General features: G+C 52.6%; 1 protein-coding gene across 7 annotated transcripts in view; it reads left to right on the top strand.

Moving 5' to 3' along the window:
- Positions 1 to 20,857, top strand: part of PCSK6 (proprotein convertase subtilisin/kexin type 6) — a 76,089-nt gene extending 55,232 nt beyond the window's left edge. For 6 of the 7 annotated variants that reach the window (XM_046899173.1, XM_046899174.1, XM_046899172.1 and 3 more), the window contains 20 exons: positions 291 to 395; positions 3,050 to 3,160; positions 3,691 to 3,834; positions 4,048 to 4,124; positions 4,257 to 4,345; positions 6,703 to 6,875; positions 9,460 to 9,672; positions 10,160 to 10,260; positions 11,173 to 11,276; positions 11,914 to 12,031; positions 13,001 to 13,189; positions 13,377 to 13,513; positions 15,147 to 15,323; positions 15,703 to 15,805; positions 16,113 to 16,309; positions 16,599 to 16,686; positions 17,096 to 17,187; positions 18,337 to 18,466; positions 18,931 to 19,043; positions 19,436 to 20,857. In XM_046899173.1, the coding sequence (XP_046755129.1) occupies positions 384 to 395; positions 3,050 to 3,160; positions 3,691 to 3,834; positions 4,048 to 4,124; positions 4,257 to 4,345; positions 6,703 to 6,875; positions 9,460 to 9,672; positions 10,160 to 10,260; positions 11,173 to 11,276; positions 11,914 to 12,031; positions 13,001 to 13,189; positions 13,377 to 13,513; positions 15,147 to 15,323; positions 15,703 to 15,805; positions 16,113 to 16,309; positions 16,599 to 16,686; positions 17,096 to 17,187; positions 18,337 to 18,466; positions 18,931 to 19,043; positions 19,436 to 19,533 (2,466 nt within the window). In that variant the 5' untranslated portion in view covers positions 291 to 383 and the 3' untranslated portion in view covers positions 19,534 to 20,857. Of the gene's footprint in view, positions 1 to 290; positions 396 to 3,049; positions 3,161 to 3,690; positions 3,835 to 4,047; positions 4,125 to 4,256; positions 4,346 to 6,702; positions 6,876 to 9,459; positions 9,673 to 10,159; positions 10,261 to 11,172; positions 11,277 to 11,913; positions 12,032 to 13,000; positions 13,190 to 13,376; positions 13,514 to 15,146; positions 15,324 to 15,702; positions 15,806 to 16,112; positions 16,310 to 16,598; positions 16,687 to 17,095; positions 17,188 to 18,336; positions 18,467 to 18,930; positions 19,044 to 19,435 lie in introns of those variants that run through there. The other variant, XR_003077022.3, reaches the window with a different exon arrangement.
- The last annotated feature ends 1,556 nt before the right edge of the window (positions 20,858 to 22,413 follow it).

Genomic DNA, 22,413 nt, shown 5'->3' with positions numbered 1-22,413 from the left:
CTCTGCAGGACATTGGGTTGAATGAGTGATGCCCGTGCTTTTGGGGTGGGAAGAGAAGGTCCACATTGAGCCATAGAATTGAGTTGGAAGGGCCCCTTAAAGGCCATCTGGTCCAACTCTCCTGCACTGAATAGGGGCACCTACAGCTCAAGCAGGTGCTCAGAGCTCAGTCCACATCATCGCTGGCTGCAAGATGGGGTCTCTGGGGACAGCACAGTCTTGGGGTTGGCATTTTCCTACAGACCATGGGCACCCCTTGCCTTTGTAAAACAAATCTCTCTTTTTTCCAGATTGGCAGCTTGGAAAACTACTACCACTTCCACCACAGCAAAACGTTCAAGCGCTCAACGCTGAGCAGCCGGGGACCGCACAGCTTCCTTCGCATGGACCCTAAGGTATGGAGCTGTACCCCCAAACCCCACAGCTGTGGTCTGCAGCACTGCACGATGACAGCACTGTCCTTGAGACGCAGCCCTGTGCATGCATACAGTGACTCATTGGGCATGGGGATGTTTATCGGTGATGAAAAACACTTAAAGTGACTAAATGCTAACATCTGCCTGAAGGATGGGGGGAAAGCAAAGCGAGGAAAAAGCCTTCCAGGATCGCGAGGCTGCTGCATGCTTGGGTGTTGATCCAGTTGCCACAACATTTGCTGTCTCAATGGTTGCTATGTGTGAAATCGTTGGCAATCGGCGTGCATTGCTTTTTCTTAGAGCAAACATCCGAAGGGATTTGGGTTGCAGCTGAGTTGACAAAAGCAGTGGGGGACCAGGAGGATGCAGGACAAGTGAGCCCGGGCGGTGTTGAGGGCTGCAGCTCTGTGATATGTTATTTTGGCAGAGCAAAGGACAAATTCTCAGTGCTAATGCCTGGAGATGTGCAGAGTGCCAGAGTGGTGGCAGAGCTGCTCAGGGAACATCCAAGCAAATGATGGATTCCGACCTTCAGTGGAAACACTTCCATCTCACTGAGTCTGAGGCCAACAGATGGGGACGAGTCAATAGGCTTTTGGTCTGCAAATGTGTGCCTTGCATTTCTCTGCGGTCCTCAGAGCTCTGAGGTCCCATTGTTGGCTCTCGCCCTGAGTTTAGGACCTCTTGGCATGTGCTGTCCTTCTTTCCCATGTTTCCAGCTCATCTTAGAGGTGTCTCGGCATTTGAGCGTGCACAGTGCAATAAAAAAATCCCTGCGAGGCACAGGGAGACGCGACATCGCAAGCTGGGAAACAAACATTGCAGAAACCCTGAAGAAGCAGCAAATTCAATCAATTGCAGATGTTCCACATCTCGTGTCTTCCAGGGGTCTATTGTTCCAGCCTGGGGATTTATTGGTTGGTTCCACTGCAGGAGCCAGGTCCCCTCGGGCTCTGGCAGTAAGGGTGGTGATGGAACATGCAAGAAGGGTCCTTGGGACACCCCAAATCTCACTCATACCCCTGGAGAACCCTTTGAGGTCCTGGCTGCTTGCGGTGGAGCTAACATCCACCAAATAGTGTGGTGAGGATGAAGGGATTTAGCAAATCTGGCGATTTGGGGGACAAACTGGGGAGGAAAGGAGAAGACACTGGGTGGAGCTGCCCCATATCACTCAGTGGAGATCCCAGAGCTCTGGGGAGCACAGGAGCTGCCCCTCTGCTCGTAGCCCAGGATCCAGGTGCAGGTTCTGTTGTAACAGTGTTTCTCGTAGCAAAACCCCATTCTTTTCTTTTTTAATATAATTTCCAAGAAGCCTTTGCCCCCTGTGAAGGGTGATGGGAGCTGTCAGGAATGTCACAAGCTGAGGGCTGCCCCAGGCTCCTTCCCATCCTCACACAGTAGCAGTGCTGGGAAGGGGGTGGGCAGCGAGCCCCTCAGCCAGGGAGTGCTGCTTCGGGGAGAAAAGCCGCCTAATTGGGCAATTTCCTCTATTTAACATAGTTTTTTCAACTAGACCACGAAGCCGTGTTTTGTTTTTGCTTCCAACACTTAAATCCATTGCTGCACAAATGAAGCAGCTTGCTATCAGCAGGCAGGGCGCCACAGAACCGTATTTTCCTATGAAATATATTTTTGTTTGTTTCAACAGTTATTTTATTTTATTCTCCTCCCCCCCCCCCCCCCTTGGAAATATATAGGTTTAAAAATGCAGCTCTAGGCTGGGAGCGATGCTCACCGTTCTGCCTCCATCTCTGTAAATCAGAGCCATAAAGCCATAAACCAAGTGCAGAGCACTCGCTTCGGCTGGCAGCTCCCGCATAAATGAGCCAAACAAAAACTTGCTGTTTGGATTTGTATTCTTTTTTTTGTTTGTTTTTTTGGTAGAAAAGTCTCTGTCTAAAGATCAGAGCCACGGCCACATGGAGGTCAGGGCTGCCACAGCACCGAGATGTCGGGCTGAAGGGCTGGGGAGCTCTGTGCCCAACTCCAGCACAGTGAGCGTGTGGGGGTAAATGCTTGGCGGCACATGGGGTTTTTTTGATGAACCTTCAGTGCATGGAGCTGCACAAAGGCAGGGGCATCCAGGTGTGTGCTGGTGGGGCTGCAGGATGGGGACTCACCAGAGATGGGCATCAGGATGGAACAGCAGCACCTTGGCATTGTGTCGAGGTTTACACACACCTCCAGTATAGAAGCGTGTGACTTGAATATAAATGAATAGAATTGTTTAAGTTGAAAAGGACCTCCAGGATCCCCAAGCCCACCCCACTATGCCCACTGCCCATGTCCCTCAGTGCCACGTCCCCGTGGTTCTGGAGCACCCCCAGGCTCAGTGACCCCACCACCCTCGGGCAGCTGTGCAGTGCAGCACCGCTCCTTCTGAGAAACGTTTCCTAATATCCACCCTGACCCTCCCCTGGATGAACCTTGTTTATCTCCAATATCTAAAGCTGCTCTGCAGGATGCAGTGCAACAAATGAATGAAACATATAGAACTCATGATAGCTTTCAGCCAGTGGTTCCTGTCTGTCTGTCTATCCATCCTGCCCCTCTCCCTGCAGGCGTAGCTGGCTGGGGACTGGGGGCACATCCCCCCCAGCCCTTTGCCCAGCAGTGCTCTGTGCCTGCAGGTGGAGTGGCTGCAGCAGCAGGAGGTGCGGCGGCGGGTGAAGAGGCACGTCCGCAGTGATCCCCCCTCACTGCCCTTCAACGACCCGGTGTGGCCCAACATGTGGTACCTGGTGAGTATTGCCTCCATGCAAAATGAGCTAAAAATTCAGATTATTTAATTTTTGTACAAAGGGGCTTGGTTGGAAGTGTTTCAGCAGTGCCTTCGCTGCACTGTGTGTGTAGACATCAGAGCGTCACAGCTGCAGTGCCAGCACATCTTTGCCCATCAAAGAGCTTCTACCATCTATTTGCAATATCATTTTTCCTCCTGCCTGGCTCATCGATCCGTGTTTGACAGGGAAATTCATATGAAATTAAGCACAGAGAGGAAATGGGTGCTTCAAAAGCCGAGAGCCTGCAGTGTGTGGAGTGGTGGAGGGAAGGAATGACAAGGAGAGGAGAGGGTGCTCCTGAGCTGACCGCTGCTGGTGGCCTCGGTCAGTGCGGTTGGAACAGATCTATGAGTTACTGGGAGGGGTTGGGATGTGGATGTGTTTTTGGGTTGATAAATGAGCTCCATGCTGCTGTGGAGGGGCTGAAGCCCAGGCTGTGGAGTCGCGGCCCTGTTGCAGGCTGTGATCTGCCATTGCTGCCCCTGTAGCACTGCGGGGACAGGAACAGCCGCTGCCGCTCGGAGATGAATGTGGTCGCTGCCTGGCAGAGGGGCTACACCGGCAGGAACGTGGTGGTCACCATCCTTGATGACGGGATAGAGAGGAACCACCCCGACCTGCTGCAGAACTACGTGAGTGGGGCACCCGGGTCTGAATGACGCCAATGGAGGGGGTTTGTTACTGCTGAATTGTGGGGAATAAGCACAGCATGAGGCTGTGCAGCAGGAGGTCAAAGGAAGGGGGTGTTTTAGGAAGGAGAAATGAGAATGTGGGAAACTCTGGCAGGGCCTGAGCTGCTATCCCATGACAATAAGTGGAACCTAATGGTAGAAAATCCATTTCAGGACCCTCTCGCAAGCTACGATGTCAATGGGAATGACCATGACCCAACGCCACGCTACGATGCCAGCAATGAGAATAAGTATGTGGTGCAAATTGCACACCTGCTGAGCCCCTGTCCCATTGTATCCCATGGAATCCCAGCCCATCCTTTCAGGGAATGCTGCTTTAGGGGCTTTACACAAAATCTGCTCACAGGGCTTTCTCCCTGCAGGCACGGCACGCGCTGCGCGGGGGAGGTGGCAGCAGCAGCCAACAACTCGTACTGCATTGTGGGCATTGCCTACAACGCACGCATTGGAGGTGAGGCCAGCACTGCCTGCAGCTCCCTGCCCTTCCTACTCCCCCCACGGGGCCATGATGGGGTTGGCGGGCTCCTGGGGTGGGTAGAGGGATGTCATTCCCCCACATATTGCTGGGAATGTGGCGCCAACATGGCTCAATGTGGATCATCCCCCATCTGGGCAAATCCCAGCGTGGTGAGCAGGGAGCTCTGGGGGGACTTGTGGGAGGATGGGGGTCCCTCTCCCCGTGCAGGTGATCTCAGGGTGTGGGGGACACTGGCTCTGTGTGTTTTGGGGTGGAAAACTGCTTGGGTCGCATCCCTGTCGTGAGTTCATGCGTATGTATGGGTGGTGGTGGCTTTGCCTTGAAGTGCTGAGGGGTCGTTCTGGATGGGACATGTATTTGGTTGGGCTGGTGGCAACGAGTTAGGTCCAGAAATCACTTATTTGTGAGGTGTTGTCTGTCGGTGAGCAGCTCAGGAGGGATCTGGGGGACCCCACAACATCCTCATGGGAAAATAAAATGGTTGTGCAGGTGAGGGTGCGAGCACATTGTGTGGCTGTTGGGACTGTGTGTGGTGAGCCCAGAGCTGGGTGTGCGCTCAGTGGGTGCCTCAGCAGGAGTGGGGCTTTGCCAAAGGATCTGTGAGCCCTTGTGCCACCCCAGACACTGGGAGCAGTCCCAAGTGCTCAGTGTCCGGTTCTTTGCATTCCAGCAATGCACCACACTGCTTTCCATTGGGTTGTGTCCTTCCGTGCATGGCTGGCAGTGGGGACCTGATGCTGGGGAAAGCCCCAGTGAAAGATGTTGTCCTGGGGAGAGTGACTGGAGGAGCTGGCAAAGACTGTCGTGGCCCCATCTGCAACCTTCCCCATCCCATCCTGCCTACGTGATGCCTTCTACTCATTGGTCAGCAGGGTTGTTCAGGCTCTGGCTCTGCTCCACTCAGTGGGATTTAAGGCTTGGCACCCTGCAGGATCAGGTCCTGATGTCTGTATTTCCCCAGTAAGGGCTACAGAAATGAGTGTTGCTTGCTGCCTTTATCATAGGTTCTGTTTTAATTTGCTTCCTTTTCTTGACTTGTGTGTGTGCTGGGGGTGGTGAGTGAAGCAGGCAACCTGGCAGAGCCAAGAAACCCAAGTTCCAGACCTATCACCTTTGCATTTGAGGAAGAAAACACTGCAGCTTCAGTGAGAGTGACTTTAGATGGATGACTCAAATAAAGCAGTGATGAATGAGCACAACTTGCTGGGGATGCCCATTTGTCACACTCAGGGAGCTCCCACCTAATTGGACTCGCTGCTCTCCATCGCTCATGCATCGCTTTTCATTTGTTGTGGGCAAAACATTACCATAAGCAAGGAAGGCTCCTGTCATACCTCCTCCTCTCTTCTTTCCTGCAGCGCTTGCTTGGAAAGCAGCTTCCCTTCGTGTTTCCTGGGACAGGGAGTTCAGGGCACAACTTCCTGCATTTGCAAGCTTGTGTTTGGCTAATGTGGGACAGCGTCACAGAAACGCAATTGAGATGAGTGTTGTCCAGGGAACAGCTGCAGTGTAATTCCATCTGCTTGCAGTTGTTTTCTTTAAGAGAAGCACAAGTGGAAGGGGAAATGCATCAGTGTAAACCAGAGTCTCCCTGACTGGATGCTGGGCATCACTCTGGGCTCTCTGTACAAAGCATCAGCGCTTGCGTCTGCAGGGCCTTCTGCTCCTCTTTCCCCAGTTTTGGGTTATCCTGGGGTCTGGGAATGTGGCTTTCCATGTTATTTCAGTGGGGATGCCATGCAACCCCAGCATGGGGTCATTGCTGCTCCTGGGGCTGTCCTTGTCCTGGCACTGTCCCATCAGTTGGGCAGTGATGTGACACAGTGATGGGCACTGATGTCTCCATACATGGGGTCCCATTGTCCTGTGGCACTGCCCACTGCCCATGTGTGCCCAAAGCCAATGGGGCCATGAGCACTGGAGAAAAGCTGCTGTCATCCAGGTGGTGTTGTTAGATTAGATGAAGAAAACAAGGTTTTAGGATGGGAAACCAATGTTATAGGATGGGGATACCAGGGTTTTTGGATGGGAATTTCGATGATGGGAGCGCAGCTTCCTCCTATCAGCTGAGGCCTGCTGGAGCTGATCTTAAACCCTCACCCAAAACCTCACTGCTTGCAATGAAGCAGCACAGGGAGCACGAGCAGAGCTCCCTGCGTGCCCTCCGAGCTCCTGGCCATGGGGCTCGCCGGCGCTGCCGCTTATTGCAGCTATTGGAGGCATGCCGAGCCTCGCGGTTTCCGCCACCGCTAACAAAGGCCTTTGATTGCAATCCTTGCACTTTCATAAAAGCCATTAAGCCCTAATGTCTGATGTTTTTGTGCTTTTAGGCATTCGTATGTTAGATGGAGATGTAACAGATGTTGTTGAAGCGAAGTCGCTTGGCATCAGACCCGATTACATTGACATTTACAGCGCGAGCTGGGGGCCAGATGATGATGGGAAGACAGTTGATGGACCCGGCCTATTGGCCAAGCAGGCTTTTGAGCATGGCATTAAAAAGGTGTGGACCGCGCAGCGCCCAGCGCTGGCACTCCTCCCCTGCCCTGTGGGACCCCTGCTCAGCCCCCCACGTCCCATCCCTGAGCTCCGAGGGTTTGGTGATGGGGGACCCCTCGAGTAACAAAGACCTGGTGCTTTTATATTAAAAAGAAAAGGGCAAATATTGACTCAAAGCACTGGGAAAAGCCCTTCTGCGGTCTCTTGGTGGGTAAGTGATGCTTCCCCCATGTTCTGGGGCAGCTCAGGATTGGGTTTGGCTGCCCCAAGACCATTCCCCTCCTTTCTTCCTCTCTGCTCTCAGCTCTGCCGCCCTCGTGTTATCTATAAATAGGGTGGAGTGTTTTCCCACTATTTACTTGATTTCCTGCCGGGGCAGTCGGGCTGAAGAGGAATTCATTGAAGTTGCTGGGAGTTCACGTCGTGTAAATACAGGGAACAGGCCGCCCTTCACAGTGCTTTTTTCCATGCGGGAGTGAGCAGGCAGCAGTGGGGTCCCTGCCCAGCACAGACCCGCCGTTTCGGGAAGAGTTCTCCAAATCTCTGCTTTTATTTGTAGACGGGAGCTGCGGCTGAGCTCAGGGTGGTTGGACAAGGGAGGGGATTTGGATGAAGATGGATCCTGCACCCCTGGGTGTCCCTTTTCCCCTTCCCTTTTCCCCTTCCCTTTTCCCCTTCCCTTTTCCCCTTCCCTTTTCCCCCTCCCTTTTCCCCTTCCCTTTTTCCCTTTCCCTTTCCCCCTTCCATTTCACCTTTCCTTTTTCCCCATTTTTTGAGTGAGGCAGGGTTACTGATGGACTGCTGTGTTCCTGAGCCCCGTATTGCCTTTCCCACTCTGTACCAAGCTGATTTGGGTTCTGCACCATCCCCATCTCACACTCCCCGTTGGCCAATGCCACCCATGTTAGCAGCCCTCAACACCCTCCTTGCAGAGCTCCTAATTGCCGCCTGCCTCCCCTTAATTAATGAGGAAAGTCATAGGCAGAGAGCTAGCAGCAACCTTTAGCCCAAGCAAATGGCTGCATCTGAGTTATAAATCCTTAAAATTGAGTTTTTAATGGAAACATTAAAATAACCTTTATCTGTTAGCAGTAGGGCTGCACGGGGGTCATTTATCATCTCGTTACTCACCACACTTGTTAGCTCCTGAGCTAATAGGGTGATATTTCTCCTGGCACCATATGGCTCCAGCACTGCAGAAGCAGGAGATGTGCACCTCGTATCCCACTGATTCTTTCGTCCCAAGTGTTGGCCAGGGGGGAAATCCCAGGGGTTTAGTTGCTGTCTACATCCTGTTTTTATTGCAGCCTTTCTGGGGTGGTATTGGTTTGGGGAGGTAGCCAATAAAGCCATTGGGTGTTTCGGGTCTGCCTGTGGGAAACTTTATGGCTGGCTGGGGAGTGCAGGGATGGCTTAGGGCCAACCAAGTTGCAAAGTTGCAATGTCCTGCTCTGTTGGGAATTGTCATTGGGTGTGAGTGGTGTTGTGCTGGGATGGAGGGATGTTGCTTGCGTGTCCTCTTGGCTCTGGAGCTGACTCCCACTGTGGATGCAATGACACAGGCTGAGCCTGGAGCATCCTCGTGAGGGAGATCTTGGCTTCCCCATGCATGTACCTGAATGGAGCCCATAGCCACATCTCTGCATGTGGTCCTTGGGTACCATTAGATGCTGTAGGTGGCACATGGGTTCTGTTGGTGCTTTCTTGCTGCTGGTTCTTGATGGCCGTCACACATGGCCAGCCGGCCCAATGTATGCATGGCCATATACATGGGAGACGTGATAAATCCCAGCAAATTGCTCTGATTTTGCATCTTTTTCTGTGAGAGCAGACAGCCAAGCAGATGGTGAGGATGCAGGCAGGCACCGATCTGCCCAAGTGAACCTTGAGCTCTCTGCAAGGAGGCCAGGGCTCCAAGGAGACAAAGGAGCAAGGCAGCCATTTCAGGGAGGAGACTTAATTAAACGAGAGGGATACACGGGGATGGTGCTCCATTCCATGCCTGCTCAGTACCCACTCAGAGCATCAGGATGTGCAATAACAGATTAGCTCTGTGCGCCCCAAGGGGAGCAAATGGCCCCCCCTTGTGCCATGCTGCCAGCTTCATTAGGGGCCCCTTGTTAGCAGTGTGGCTGCTCCCACCTGGGACTTTCCCCAGCTCCAGGGAGGTCTGGGCAGCCGGCAAGGCTGCCTGGTGGGGATGTTCCATTAGATGTTCGTGCCAAGCCATGAGGGAAGGAAAGAAGCAAACAAACAAAGCCTAAAGGATGCATTGCAGGAAGCTCTCTGATGGTTTGGGTGGGCGGTGGGTGGCTTTGCGATGGGCTTTGTGGGCTGGAGAGAAGTGGAGCACAGGTTTTGGGGAGTTTCTCGGTGTTCCTCTAGGGTAAGGTCACCCAGCTTCTCTTACCCAGGGGGAAAACTGCATGCTGATGCCACCCTTCCACCCTAACCAAACCCTACATCCTACCCCAAACCCAGTGCAGTGGTGGCTGCCTCCTCTGCTGTCCCCTGCTCCCTGGGCTGCTCCGTGTGCTCATCCCAGGCAAACACTCGGTCTCCTCACCCCTTTCTCTCTCTGCCCACAGGGTCGCAGGGGCTTGGGGTCCATTTTTGTCTGGGCATCAGGAAATGGCGGCCGGGAGGGCGACTACTGCTCCTGTGATGGCTACACCAACAGCATCTACACCATCTCCATCAGCAGCACCACCGAGAACGGCTACAAGCCCTGGTACCTGGAGGAGTGTGCATCCACCCTGGCCACCACCTACAGCAGCGGGGCCTTCTATGAGCGGAAAATTGTAAGTTCAGCCCTGAGCGGGTCAGCAGCCCCTCAGGTGTTCGTGGTGAGGGCTTCTGCTTGTGGGGTTGTTTTGGTGACAACTGCTCAGTGTGTTGGCCCTGGTGGTCTTGTCCTTGGGAAGCTCCAAAATCTGGGTTTTCCCATTGGTGTGTAAAAATGAAAACAAGTACATAAAAATGAAAACAAGCACGAGCTCATGGGCATTTTTTCCAGCTCTGCTCCAGCCATAACTGTTCCTCCAGCTGATGCACAAGAAAACGAACTTATTGCCCTTTTCAAATAGTTTTTTTTGCAAGGGAAAACATAAGCACAGGTGTTTTCTGACATGCCAGATGTATCTGCAGCCCCTTTTTTGGGCTGATGATGTGGAAACTGTTGTGAGGGTTCATTACCTGTGCCCTGGCTCCATGGTTTCCATTGAGCTCTCAATGGTCAGCACTGGGAGCACCTCTGGCATTGTGGGGCTGCAGCTGCTCTCTCCACAGGTCACCACCGACCTCCGGCACCGCTGCACTGATGGCCACACCGGCACCTCCGTGTCTGCACCCATGGTGGCTGGCATCATTGCCTTGGCTTTGGAGGCAAAGTAAGTCGACCCCGCTGGGGTGGGACCTTCCCAAGCTTAGGGAAAAGGATTACTTTTGCATAACACCAAATATACTCTCAGCCCCCCGCCAGCCATCCCCTGGCTTGCAGGGCATCTGCTCATGAGCTTCTATTAGTGTTTTTATGGGGTGGAATACAAACAAGGCTGTCTTCCCTTGCCACGAATGAGCTGTGAGGCAGTGCTGCCATCGCGTTTGGGGGCGGTCACGCTCGGCAGACTCCGTCTCCTCCAGTTTAATCTTGGTGCCCAGGTTCAGTGAACATGTTTTGGGAGATGCTGTTTTCCTTCCTAAGTGTGTTAGGTGTAGGATTTGCATTGTTTATCTGGGGCATAAAACGCAACATTAAGTACCAGAGCTTGGTGCGGGGAGATGCAGGTGCTCAGATGCCCCATTATGATGAGAAGGAATAAACTGTATTTCTTTTTCCTAAATGTTGTTTGAGAGCAATATCAATAACAGCTTGAGGTGCTGAGAAGACTCTAAGAAAAGCATGGAAAATTCTTCAGAAATATCCCTGGGTTGGGGCGTAGAAACACGCGGTGCTCACTGCAAGGCACCATGAACACAGATATTAAATCAGCCCTGACTAAGGGTTTTTTTGGAAACACTTTGGGGTTTGTTTTTACATTAAATGAGCAACCCAGGGTTTTGTCCAGCTTTTCTTTTTCTCTTTAGCCTAGGAACTAAATACCCCTTGCTCATGGGCACACAGCATCCCTCCCTGGGTGCTCTCCCTCTACCTGAGCACCCCAAGCAATGGCCACCCCACAGGCAGGGCATGAGCATTGAAATAACCAATTCATACCCTATTTGAGTACGAAGGCCTGATTTTTAGCCTGACAGGAGAACTGAGGGCAGCAGAGCTGTGCTATGACCACATCTCCTTGCAGCCCCCTGCTCACGTGGAGGGATGTCCAGCACCTCCTGGTCAGGACCTCACGGCCAGTACACCTGCGGGCAGCCGACTGGAAGACCAATGGAGCAGGGCATAAAGGTGAGGTGCCGTGGGATGGAAAAAGCAGCATCCAAAGGGAAATTAGAGGCCCCCAGATCCAGGTGATTCACACTGGATGGGTGCTCTCAGCTGGGTTGGGGACTTTGCTGTTGGAGGCGCTTTGCAGCCTTACTTGGTGGAGGTTCTCCACCTCCATATCTGCGGTGTTGGGTGGTAGTGGAGTGACAGGACTTGAGGGAACAGCATGGAGTCAGGGCAGGGTCGGGTTGGATGTTTGGGGAATGTTCTGCCCCAGAGAGTGGTGGGTGTGGAACAGCTCCCCAGGGCAGTGGGCACGGCCCTGGGCTGCTGGAGCTCAGGGAATGTTGGGACATCGCTCTCAGACATCAGATTTGGATTTGGGTGGTCCAAGGAGTTGGACCCAATGATTCTTGCGGGTCCCTTCCAATTGGGATATTCCATGTCCATTGGGCTGCTCCTGTTTTTTTCTGTCACCAGAGTGATTTTGGGGTGTAAGTTGGGCAGGTTGATGAGCACCATTTGTTGGAGCACCACCTACCACAGTGGGGTCAGCTCTGTGTCTTCCCAAATGGGTGGAGGACCTGAAACATCAAGACACGCTAGGAGCAGCATCTGTCAGGCAGAGTGGAGATTTCTGAGTCTTCTCTCTTTCCAGTTAGCCATCTATATGGCTTCGGCCTGGTTGATGCAGAAGCTATAGTAGTGGAAGCCAAGAAATGGAAGACAGTGCCACCCCAACACGTCTGCGTGGGAAGCCTGGACAGGGTACCCAAGTGAGTGGTGGGGCTGGAACATGATTCCCTTGAACTGGGAGAATTGGGACTTCAATCCTGAGTCAATGTCAGCCTCCTGGACAAGCCATGAGCATTTCTTCTGTTTTTGCTTTGTTGTTCATTTTGTGGCTGGCATTACTCTGTGATGAGATATTAAGGCAGGAGGTCCCGTGGTCTGTGTTCTGGGACCAGCTCTGATGGTGGGTGATTTCTCCTGCCCCCTCTTGTGCTTATGCATCCTGGGGGGGTGACCAGGCTCTGCAGTGACCCCTGGTTCCCTCAGGGATCTGCTGGGACAGAGCAGAGCCTCCAACTATGGCACCGCCTAGCCTTGCAGTGAGCTGTTGAACAGGAAAGCTCAGTTTCTTTGGAGAGCATCAAGTATGCAAAGCAGGAATGGATTTGGAGCCAAGTGTGTTCATGAAACTATTTATCTGATACAGACACTAATTACAACCCAAAGAGGAATGCTGCACTGATAATTATAGTAAAAAAGTGCCCTTGCAACCCATAAGGCATAGATCTTAGAGGCAGTTCAAAAGCATCTCGTTACCATCGGGCAATTCAGCAAATCCCCCTGCTAGGACAATGCACTGCCATGGAGGAGGTGATAATTTGCCACTCTTTGCTGCAAAGCGGTAGGAGTCTGGGTTTAAACACAACTGAGAAGAAATGGGGAAGCAGAGCGCCGATAGGGCGCCAAGGGAAATGCTCCCAGATACTCCCAAACATGAACATTAAGCCCTCATTCCATCCATCTCTAGGCAGAGCTGAAGTGTATTTGGGTGCCAGCTCCCATCAGTGGGATGGTACCCAGTTCCCATCAATGGGAGCTTGATGCCCCAACCCTTCCTGCCTGTAAAAGAGGGATTTTTTTTTTCCCAATGAGGAGCAAACATTATCCATGCACACAGCGTGAGGACTCAAGATTTGCATCAGGGTTCATTGGTTACCATTGCATCCCGGCAGGTACATCCGCCCGGACCACGTGCTGCGCGCCAGCACTCTGAGCAGTGCCTGCAGCGAGCAGCGCGAGCAGCACGTGCTGTACCTGGAGCACGTGGTGGTGCGGCTCAGCATCGCGCACCCGCGCCGTGGTGACCTGCAGATCAGCCTCGTGTCTCCAGCAGGGACCAGGTCACAGCTCCTGGCCAGGAGGTAAGAGCAGCTGCTGTGAGCTGTGCTTGATGCTTGGAGTTTTTCTCAGGGAGACCTTTGGCACGGCTTGGTTGCAAGGGGATCCGTACATCCTGGGCCCATGCAGCGATGCCCAATGCATCCTTCATTCTACACCTCCCTTTCCTGATTGAATGAGACCTGTGTGGCTTTCCTTCTCCTGTCACAGAGTGTTTGACCATTCCAATGAGGGTTTCAAGGGCTGGGAGTTCATGACGGTGCACTGCTGGGGCGAGAGGGCAGCTGGCGAGTGGACACTGGAGATCCAGGACACACCATCCCAGGTGCGCAGCCCCACTGCGCAAGGTAAGCGCCTGCACCACCGCCTCCCCCAGGCTCTTTGCCCCAGATTTTGCTTGCCCCAAACTTTTAGATCTCAGATCTTTTGCCCACGTTTCCCCAAATTTCCAAGAATGTGTGTAAAAGCCAAACCCTACTGCACAGAGGCTGGGCTGAGCCGGCAGCAGGTTTTCTCCCTCTGGCAAATTTGCTGCAACCGAGAGCGAGGTTTCCAAAATTAAACTGTAATGAGTCCAAAACGAGGAAACCCGAGAGCTGTAATTGTTGTTTGTTTGTTTTGCTGTGCTGCTCGAACATCTGGAGCGTGGGATGGTTGTGCAATGGTGCAAGGGGACAGTGCCCTGTGGGTGCAGACGGACGTCCTGACTGAGTTGCCACCACACAGGCTGGGGGGGACTGTCCCCAACCAGAGCCTCCCAGGTGTTCCCAGCCTCAGCCCCCTCAGTGCCCAAGGAGCTGGGCTAGTGGGTTCCAGCCTTGTGGGAAGGGGATGTGGAACATAAAGTATCGTGCCCCAGGCTGGTGTGCCATATGGGGGTGTAAGAATTCGTATTCTCATTGATAGAAAGCCAGGAGAAAATTAAAAACCTCACCCACACTGCTCTCTGGCAGGAGGAGCACATGAGGGCTCATTGTCTAGAAGGTGTTGCTGTTTGCTGCCTTGGCCTGAAAGCTTTTGAACTCATTGGAGCAGCAGCAAAACACCCCCAGAGCTGCTTTGACCCCGTATTTGTGGTTCTCGGTTGGCATTAGGGAATCAGCTCCATGCGGCTGCACACTGCCCCAGGGCTCTGCCTTACCTGGCTGTGTGGAATAAACCCCAAACGAGCACATTAAGTCACCCCTTAGGGAGCTGCTACAGTGTGTTTGAAGCAGAGAGTGCAAAACAGGAGGGAAGAAAGATGAAGGGGAAGAAAGGGAAGAGATGCTCATGGCCAGGGCTGGGATCTTCCCCTCCACCGCCACTCACAGCCCAGTGCAGGGCTGATGTTGCTGGCACTCATCTACTGAGATGGGAGGCTTAAACTGTATTTTTGTTGGATGATGGTTGTGACTGAGCTGTCCCTGCTGAGGGCACCTGAGCTTGCCCTTTTGCTGGCTCCACTCCGTCCATGCTGGATGGAGCAGGTGGCTTCTCTCTGTCCTGCTTGAGCACAGAGCTTTCAGCACCAAGAGCCAAGATATTTGTTTGAAATCGTTAAACCCTTCTTGGAAACGTGGGGATTAGTGGTTAAAACAGAATGCATGACAGACTTGAAGTAACTTGCATTGATTGAGAATTGCAACAGAAAGAACTGCTGGGAGGGAGCAGCTGTGTGCTCTGGATGGTCTCAAAGCCATGCGGGTCAGGACAGGACACCCATGGGGAGCTGTCCCCATTGGGGCCGCACCCATTGCGCATTGGGGTCACTTTCAGTGAATGGGTGTAAAATTTGGGGTGTGGGGGTCAGGCACCTGCAGTATTTTAGGTGATCATAGAATCATTAAGGTTGGAAAAGACCACTAAGATCACTGAGTTCAACCATCGAACCATCCCCACCATGCCCTCTAATCATGTCACACTGAGCTCAGCCCTGAAGCATGGGATGGGGCAAGCACTGTGTGGGAAGCTTGGTGTGATGGCACACATGCCCCGCAGGGAAGCTGAAGGAGTGGAGCATCCTCTTCTACGGGACGGCTGAGCACCCCTACAACACTCCAGGGGCCCCCCAGCCCCGCACAAGGACACTGGAGGTATCGGAGATGGAACCATCGAGGGCTGCCTTCCTGCAGAGCCAGGTAGAGATGACGGAGGAGGAGGAGGAGGAGTATGCAGGTAAGTGCCTCGGGGTATCCTTTCCCCCAGCATAACCCCAAAAATCTGAACTGGGATAACAAGGGCAAGGTGGGAGAGTGGGGAGGAGCAGTGCCTGTGGCTGGAGCGGGGCAGCAGGATGATAAAATTAGAAGGTAGAAAAACAGCACGCCGGCGCTCCCACCACAAATTGATGGTGGAGGCGTCTAGGGGATAAAAAAACAAAGATCTTCTGCTCACCTCCGCCTAGAGCAAACAATGAAATGTGTCCCCTTCCCTCTGTCTGTCTGTCCCGGGTTATGGAGACTGTCTGTGTTGGGAGCATCTCCGCAGCCCCCGGAGGGCTCTTTGACTCTGTCCTTGTGCCAGAGCTGCCAGCTGAGCTGCCATCTCCCACCAGGTCCCTGCCACCCCGAGTGTGGTGACCAGGGCTGCGATGGCCCCAGCGCCGATCAGTGCCTGAACTGCATCCACTATAGTCTGGGCAGCGTGAAAACTGGCAGGTGAGGGGCTGTGGGGTGCTTGAATGGGGCAAGAAATGTAAGGGAGAGAAAACAGAGGCAGGAAGCATGGGAATCCCTGCCCTGGGGTAGGGTGGCATGGGGGAAATGGAGCCAGAAGGGTAAGTCATGTTTGTTGGCTTTGTTGGGGATGACCAAAGGATGCATGGCTGAGGTGCCAGCTGGCTCCTGAAGTTGAGCTTTGCTGTGATTGGCATGGGGCTGGGCAACCCCAAAATGTGGATGGCGGTGGATGGGCAGAACAAACTCAAACTCATCTTAAGGCTCAGCCCCTCTGTTCCTCCCCCAGGATGTGTGTCAGCTCCTGCCCAGCAGGGTTCTTTGGCGACAAGGCAGCGCGGAGGTGCCGGCGGTGCTACAAGGGCTGTGAGAGCTGTGTTGGCCGGGGCCCAGGGCAGTGCACAGCGTGCAAGAGGAGCCTCTACCACCACCCTGAGATGGGTGCCTGCCTGCCCCTGTGCCCCCCCAGCTTTTACGCCGAGGAACGTAAGGATGCTCATAAATGGCTTGTGTATCATAGGGCTAAACCCTGTGTGCATTCATGCTCCTTCCAATGGAGAAAACACTTTGATTTCCAAGTGCCAGCTCAAGTGCCACCAGAATGGAGGGAGGAGGTGTGCACGACGGGTGCAAAATGCATTCAGAGCTGTTAAATAAGGGCAGTTGTTAATGAGGCCATGCGGCTCTGCCTGCAAATCCCCATCCAGGTTTTGTCCTCACCCACTCTCCTTGTGGTTTTTTTTCTTTTTTTTTTTTTTTTTGTATTTTTTGAAAGGTCAGAAACGCTGTCTGAAATGCCATCAAAGCTGTAAAAAGTGTCTCGGCGAGCCGGATAAGTGTACTGCATGCAAAGATGGGTTCAGGTAAAATACCAGAGCTTGTACCTTCAGCACTGAGGCCTGTGTTTTAAATTTGGGGAATGGATGAGCAGCCTGCCCATGGGGGAAAATTACAGAATCATTAGTTAAAGACCTCAGATTCTGCTTTGGAGGTTGTGCTGCAAAACGGTGCAAAGGGAATGGAGAAGTGGCACTTTGTGTCTCTTTGGAAGATGGAAAGCACCCACGGGGGTGGTTCAGAAGCACCCATCTGAATTCAGTCGTGTCTAACACAAGGGAAAGAGCAATGAAAACATTTGCACCGCACACTGCAAACCATATATGGGGCAGGCTGACTGTGTGCTTCATGCAGGGGCTGTGGGAACTGGGGTTGGGCTGCACCAGGCCCCCAGAGCCAATGTGTGGGTGTCAATGTTCTCTGCTTTTCTGTCAGCCTGGTGGGAGAGAGCTGCGTGCCTGAGTGCCAACCTGCCATGTACCTCAGCCGTGAGCACCGGCGCTGCGAGACCTGCCCTGCTGGCACAGGTACAGCCTTCATCCCCGGCATCTCCCTGCAAAAACCCCAAATCTTTGCACATCACACATAGGTGCCTACAACACCCAGGGCCATGCTGGCTGGGGCAGGAGGGGAACGATTCCCAAGCAAGAAAGAAATCGCAGCACAGGGAGGCTGTGGGCTGCATTATTTTCCCTGCAGCCATCCCACTGAATAACCACGTCCATAGGGAAACGCCTGGAGGAGCTCTGGGGACAGAGTGCTCCCAAGCGCAGTGCAGGTGCTGGGCTGTATTCCTGCTGGAAAAGCTTGTAGGGATTTTTTACATTTTGATTAGAGCCATTCTTTATTTCCTGATCCCTCCAAATCCAGGTGCTGCGGTTTAATAAGGTTGTGGGGGAGGCAGTAAAACCTTCTCAGAGTGATGGAGGATGGCTCTGCAGTGCTTAAAAATGTCATGTGCTCAACATATGCTGTCCCCAGGGCTGGGGACATCCACCCATGGGCGTCCCCTTTAAATTTTGCCTTTTTTGCTGTCTGTGTGTCTCATTGTTTTCCATGGTTAATGTTTGTGCCTGTTCTTGAAATCATCATAGATCTGATGATAATATGATCTCCAGACAATTCATGTTCAGTCGTATGAATCTCATTTATCATACACAGGCAATTTCCTAGGGCTAAATCCAAAATATTTATTGATCTTGTTGGCAGGCGTGGAAGGGAACGGACTCTTAATCCCTTAAGAAAATTATTTTCCTTCTAATTCTTATTCCGGGCAGTGTAAATGCACTTCCCACCATTATTTTTCAAGCCTTTTCCCCTCTCTTTTTCCTACATAACCATTTCTCACGCACAGTGCGTGGAAGCTCCTAATGACAGCACAACCACAACACGTAGACACTGCACATCTCCTCCCCAGCTGCATTTTGTATCTCTTCTTTTTTTTCCATGCACTGCACCGAGAAGGGTGGGAAAACCAAACAAGTGCATGCATGCCTGGGAGCAGGAAGGGGTGCTCAGAGGGAGCAGGGGATTTTGATACAAGGGCTGCCATGGCAGGATGTTGGATGGGTTTTCAGGGTGGGAGCAGCATGCAGGACCCCATTGGCACAGTGAGCATCTTGTTCATTCCCAAGTGAGACTGAGATGTGAAGTGGCTTCTGTCCCCTGTCCCGCAGGACCAGGTGAGGACGACTGCACGCCCTGTACCCCTGACACCTCTGCACCTCACTGGCGCTGCGTTCCTGCCTGCCGGGAGGGCTTCTATCCCGCCGACAGCCACGGGCTGCCCAACAAGGTCTGCAAGAGGTATGGATCTGGTAAAAGAACTAAGTGGTGGTGGTGAAAACAGCTTGCAGCTGGAGCTGTTTATAGAGAAATCAAACAAAAAGGGGAGGAGGGAGCCAGCTTTGCACATCCCCTGTGCCACCCAGCCAAGGTGCCTGGGGCTATGTGGAGGGGCTGAGCCCCGGCCCCAGGCTCTCTGGGAGCTGTGGGAGGCAGGGTGATGTTGAACACATGTTCCAGCTCTCAGCAGAGTCCCTGCCCTGCAGCCACAGCGCTCACCCACCCCAGCACCCAGCACAGGGCCTGGAGGTGCTGCAGGGCAGCAATTTGGCTGCACTCCCCATGGGGCTGATGTGCAAGGGAGCGTTGGAAGGTGACGTGACTTTCCGAGGTTTCAGATTTGCTGCTTTCCACCTCTTCCACTCTGCTGCCTGCACAGCCCAGCTTTGGGGCAGTAAGCAGAGTGCAGCATGGTCTCTCCCCAGGTGCGACGAGCACTGCTCCGCCTGCGAGGGCTCCAGTGGGAACTGTGTGCGGTGTAAGGATGGCTTCAGCCTTCTCGGTGGCTCCTGCGTGACCAACGAGACCTGCACCAATGGTGAGTGGAACCGACGGTCCTCTCCAGTTGTAAAAATGAGGGGTTCTGGGGATTCCCTTAGTAGTGTAGAGCTAAAGGCAGCTGGGCTTGCAGGGGTGAGGGCGGCTGGTGGAGCTGCTGGCTGTCTGCCTGTTGCTCAAATGCATCCAAGCGTTTACCCAAGTGTTTGTTCTTCATTCTGCTTTAGTCTTGGAGCTAATTCTCCCCCTCGCTGCAAAGCTTCTTTCTTCCTTCATTAGAACCATGTGAAAGATGCCCTGAAAAAGCAACGTCTTTTCCATTCTCTCTTCTCAAACACTGGAACGAATTGCACCGCCTGTTACGTGCGATGTTTGTTTATTTAAAATGTTAATCTGCTCTCATTTTCTCTTGTTCCTCTGCCGGCCTCCCAGCTGACAAGACTTTCTGTGAGATGGTGAAATCAAACAAGCTCTGTGAAAAGAAGCTGTTTGTGCAGTTCTGCTGTCAGACGTGTCTTATGGCCGGGTAAAGTCCAGCGGTCGCATCCAGGACTTCCAGCGACTGCCAGCCCGGTTTTGCCAAATGTTTAGGACAAAAGGTTTATTTTTTCAGCTTTGGGAGAGTTTACATGGTGCTGTCGTAAGTTTGATGGCTTTAATATCACTGTCAGCTTGTTTCTATAGCAATACGTTAAGCAGAGAGCGGATCGTAGCCTGAATGATGGAGACCTGGGCAGGCAGTGATATTAATACTCTCAAACACTCCTCATGAGCAGGGAGCAAGGCATGACCCGTGCACCCAAGTTTGGTTCTGCACAGAAATCCTACAGATGTGTGTGCTTGGAGTGGCCGAGGGGACATGGGACAGCACACACATGTGGTTCTGGCCCCGCTTCGTGCTCGATGACAGCCCCAGAGACCTGCACTGCTGCCAGCCAGCGCCGTGCTCCATACCCATGGGAAACGACGAGCGGGCACTGCCTGGAGCGGGCTCTATGCCGCTCTGCCACCCTGTTCGGATCCAGCTGCTTCTCCCTGGCTGTGAGTGTGGCAACGACTGGAGCTCCACAGAGCAAAGCCCCTTGTGTGCAGGCAGAGCCGGGTGCCTGCAGGGAGGGTTCGTCCACAAGGAGCAGCGTTATGGCAAAATGCATTTTCCTCCCCAAACGCTGAGTCGACGTTTAGTTGGGGAAGGAGCACCGTCCTTCCTCTCAGAGGTGGTTTCCCAGTTCATCTCTTCCAGCATTTTGCATCACCATCCTGCCTTTTGCTTGGATACATCCCAGCCAAGGCAGTGATTTTCTTTCCCCTCTGTTTCCAAAAGAGACATTCCAGGGATCTGGCCAGGAAACTCTCAGTTCCACAAACCCTCCCCCAAACAACCCTCTCCATGCTCTCTCTTCCTAGTACGTCACGTGGTGTTTATACAATTGTGTTTAAAATATCCTTGGCTATGTTGTTTTACAGATTTTTTTAAAATAACTTATACGGTCCTTGTTTTTCTCTGTAGACTATTTTTTTATATGGGGAGTGGGGAATCTTCGGTGTCCTATGTCCTTCTCCTCTCCGACCTTGCAGAGATGCTCTTTTTAACCAAACATCCACGGTATTTCCCTATGCTGCATGTTCTGATTTTCACCGTTGATAGATTGAATGAGTTAAACCTTTTGCCAATGAAACTCACAGTGTGAATCAAGTCTGGTTCCTGTTGGAGCTGGGCTGATCCCTGCTTGTTCCCCATTGCCACACTGCGCCCTGCCCAGGCTTGCCTCTGTGGGGCAAAGAGGGGAGAGCCTCGCCTGAGAGCCTTGGGTGAACTGACCTTTAAGTTAATAAACTATTGATCTTCCCTGAGCAATGGATCTGTGCTTTTTGCAAATCTGTGCAGCTGCTGTCCCGTCGAGGCAGCTCAGAGTGGTAGGGCAGCACATCTTGTTGGTTTGTTGGATTGGATCCCCCGATCAGCCCGGTACCTGCAGGAGGAATGGCTCCTGAGCATCTGCTGCATGTGCAAAAAAGTCACATTGATTCTTAGAAAGACTTTCTGCTTTCAGACCTTTTGCTCTCCTGAATGGCCCCTGTGCCAGGCTGGGCTCTCTGCTTTGGTGCCCCTCTGGCTGGGTTTTAGGGGGCGCTCAGCTACAGATGGGCTTTCCTTCAGCTGTGCTGGTTGGGGGCTCGCTGCCCTTCTCACCCACACTCAGAGCATCCTGCAGCCCTGCTGCCCACACTGCAGCTCACCCTCCCCTCCTTGGCTGGGAGCACCGGGAGCTCTGGAGCCTGTTATTGTGTTTGTTTTGCAGCGATTAACTGTGGGCCAAGTGCCCAGGGTAGAGCCTGGGTATCTGGTACTGAGCTTTCTAAGTATGAAAAAGGAAAAAACTGAGCCCTCCCATGAGGGGCTTATAGAATACCCCAAGTTGGAAGGGATCCACGAGGATCACAGAGTCTGAGGGAAGATACTGCCTCAGAGCTATGCTGCTGTGGGCTCATGCATCTCACAGCTCTTCACATTTATCAGAGGATAAAGGGGAGCGAGCCAGATGATTTATCACACACTGATTCCTTTTGCTGCTCTGGGATCCCCCTTTTGGTCTCAGGCCAAACCAGAGGTCAGAAGTGGGGTGAAATGCTTCTGGCTTCTGCCACTTTGGTCGTAAAATAACAAACTTCATTTCTGTTGCCGTGTCGCAGTCCCAGCCGGGAGCACTGTGTCAGCTCTGACTTCCCGTTCCCTGGCGCTCAGCTCTGCCTGTAGTACTGCTCCGTGGTATACTTCGATGCACTGAAATGCTGAAAAAGAAAACAGGAAAGAAAAAAAAGGTTACCCTTACATCCTTGGCACAACTTAAAATATGAAAATACAGCCTGGGTGAGGCAATGCAATTGAAGAAGACCAATCCCCATCAGACTCAGCTTTCTGCTACCCTCCAGCCCGCAGGGAAAGAGAAATGAATTCTACACATCGAGTTCATGCAACAACATCAGCTCCCAGTGTTTCCCAGGGCTCCAACTCCCTCAGAAATCATTCCTGGAAAGTAATAACATTCAGATTATTTATCTAAGCTATTGCAATGCTCGCTCGGAGCTATTAAAGTCTCTCTGCCACTGGTATGTGCAGAGGATCAAAGTGTCTGTCTCTTCCAGATAAACGAATACTTGGGCAATTTATTAAAGCACATTTCTCTATTGTCTCTTGGCACCAATGGCTGAACTATAATAGCTGTTTTCTGGAAAATCTTCTTAGGGCAGCCTGAAGCCCCACTTGCTGTTTGGCTGTGAGGCTGCATCCACAGCCATCTGCTGCCTGGTAGCTGACAAGTGGGGAGCACACATCTTACAAATCATCGCTTTGACTTTCCAGTGCAAAGGAGGAGCTTTCAAGAGCTCGTGTACAGCATCTGAAACCA

The sequence above is a fragment of the Gallus gallus genome, chromosome 10, assembly GCF_016699485.2.
Source record: "Gallus gallus isolate bGalGal1 chromosome 10, bGalGal1.mat.broiler.GRCg7b, whole genome shotgun sequence".
Classification (NCBI taxonomy): Eukaryota; Metazoa; Chordata; class Aves; order Galliformes; family Phasianidae; genus Gallus; species Gallus gallus.
This window is presented reverse-complemented; position numbering and strand designations above follow the sequence as displayed.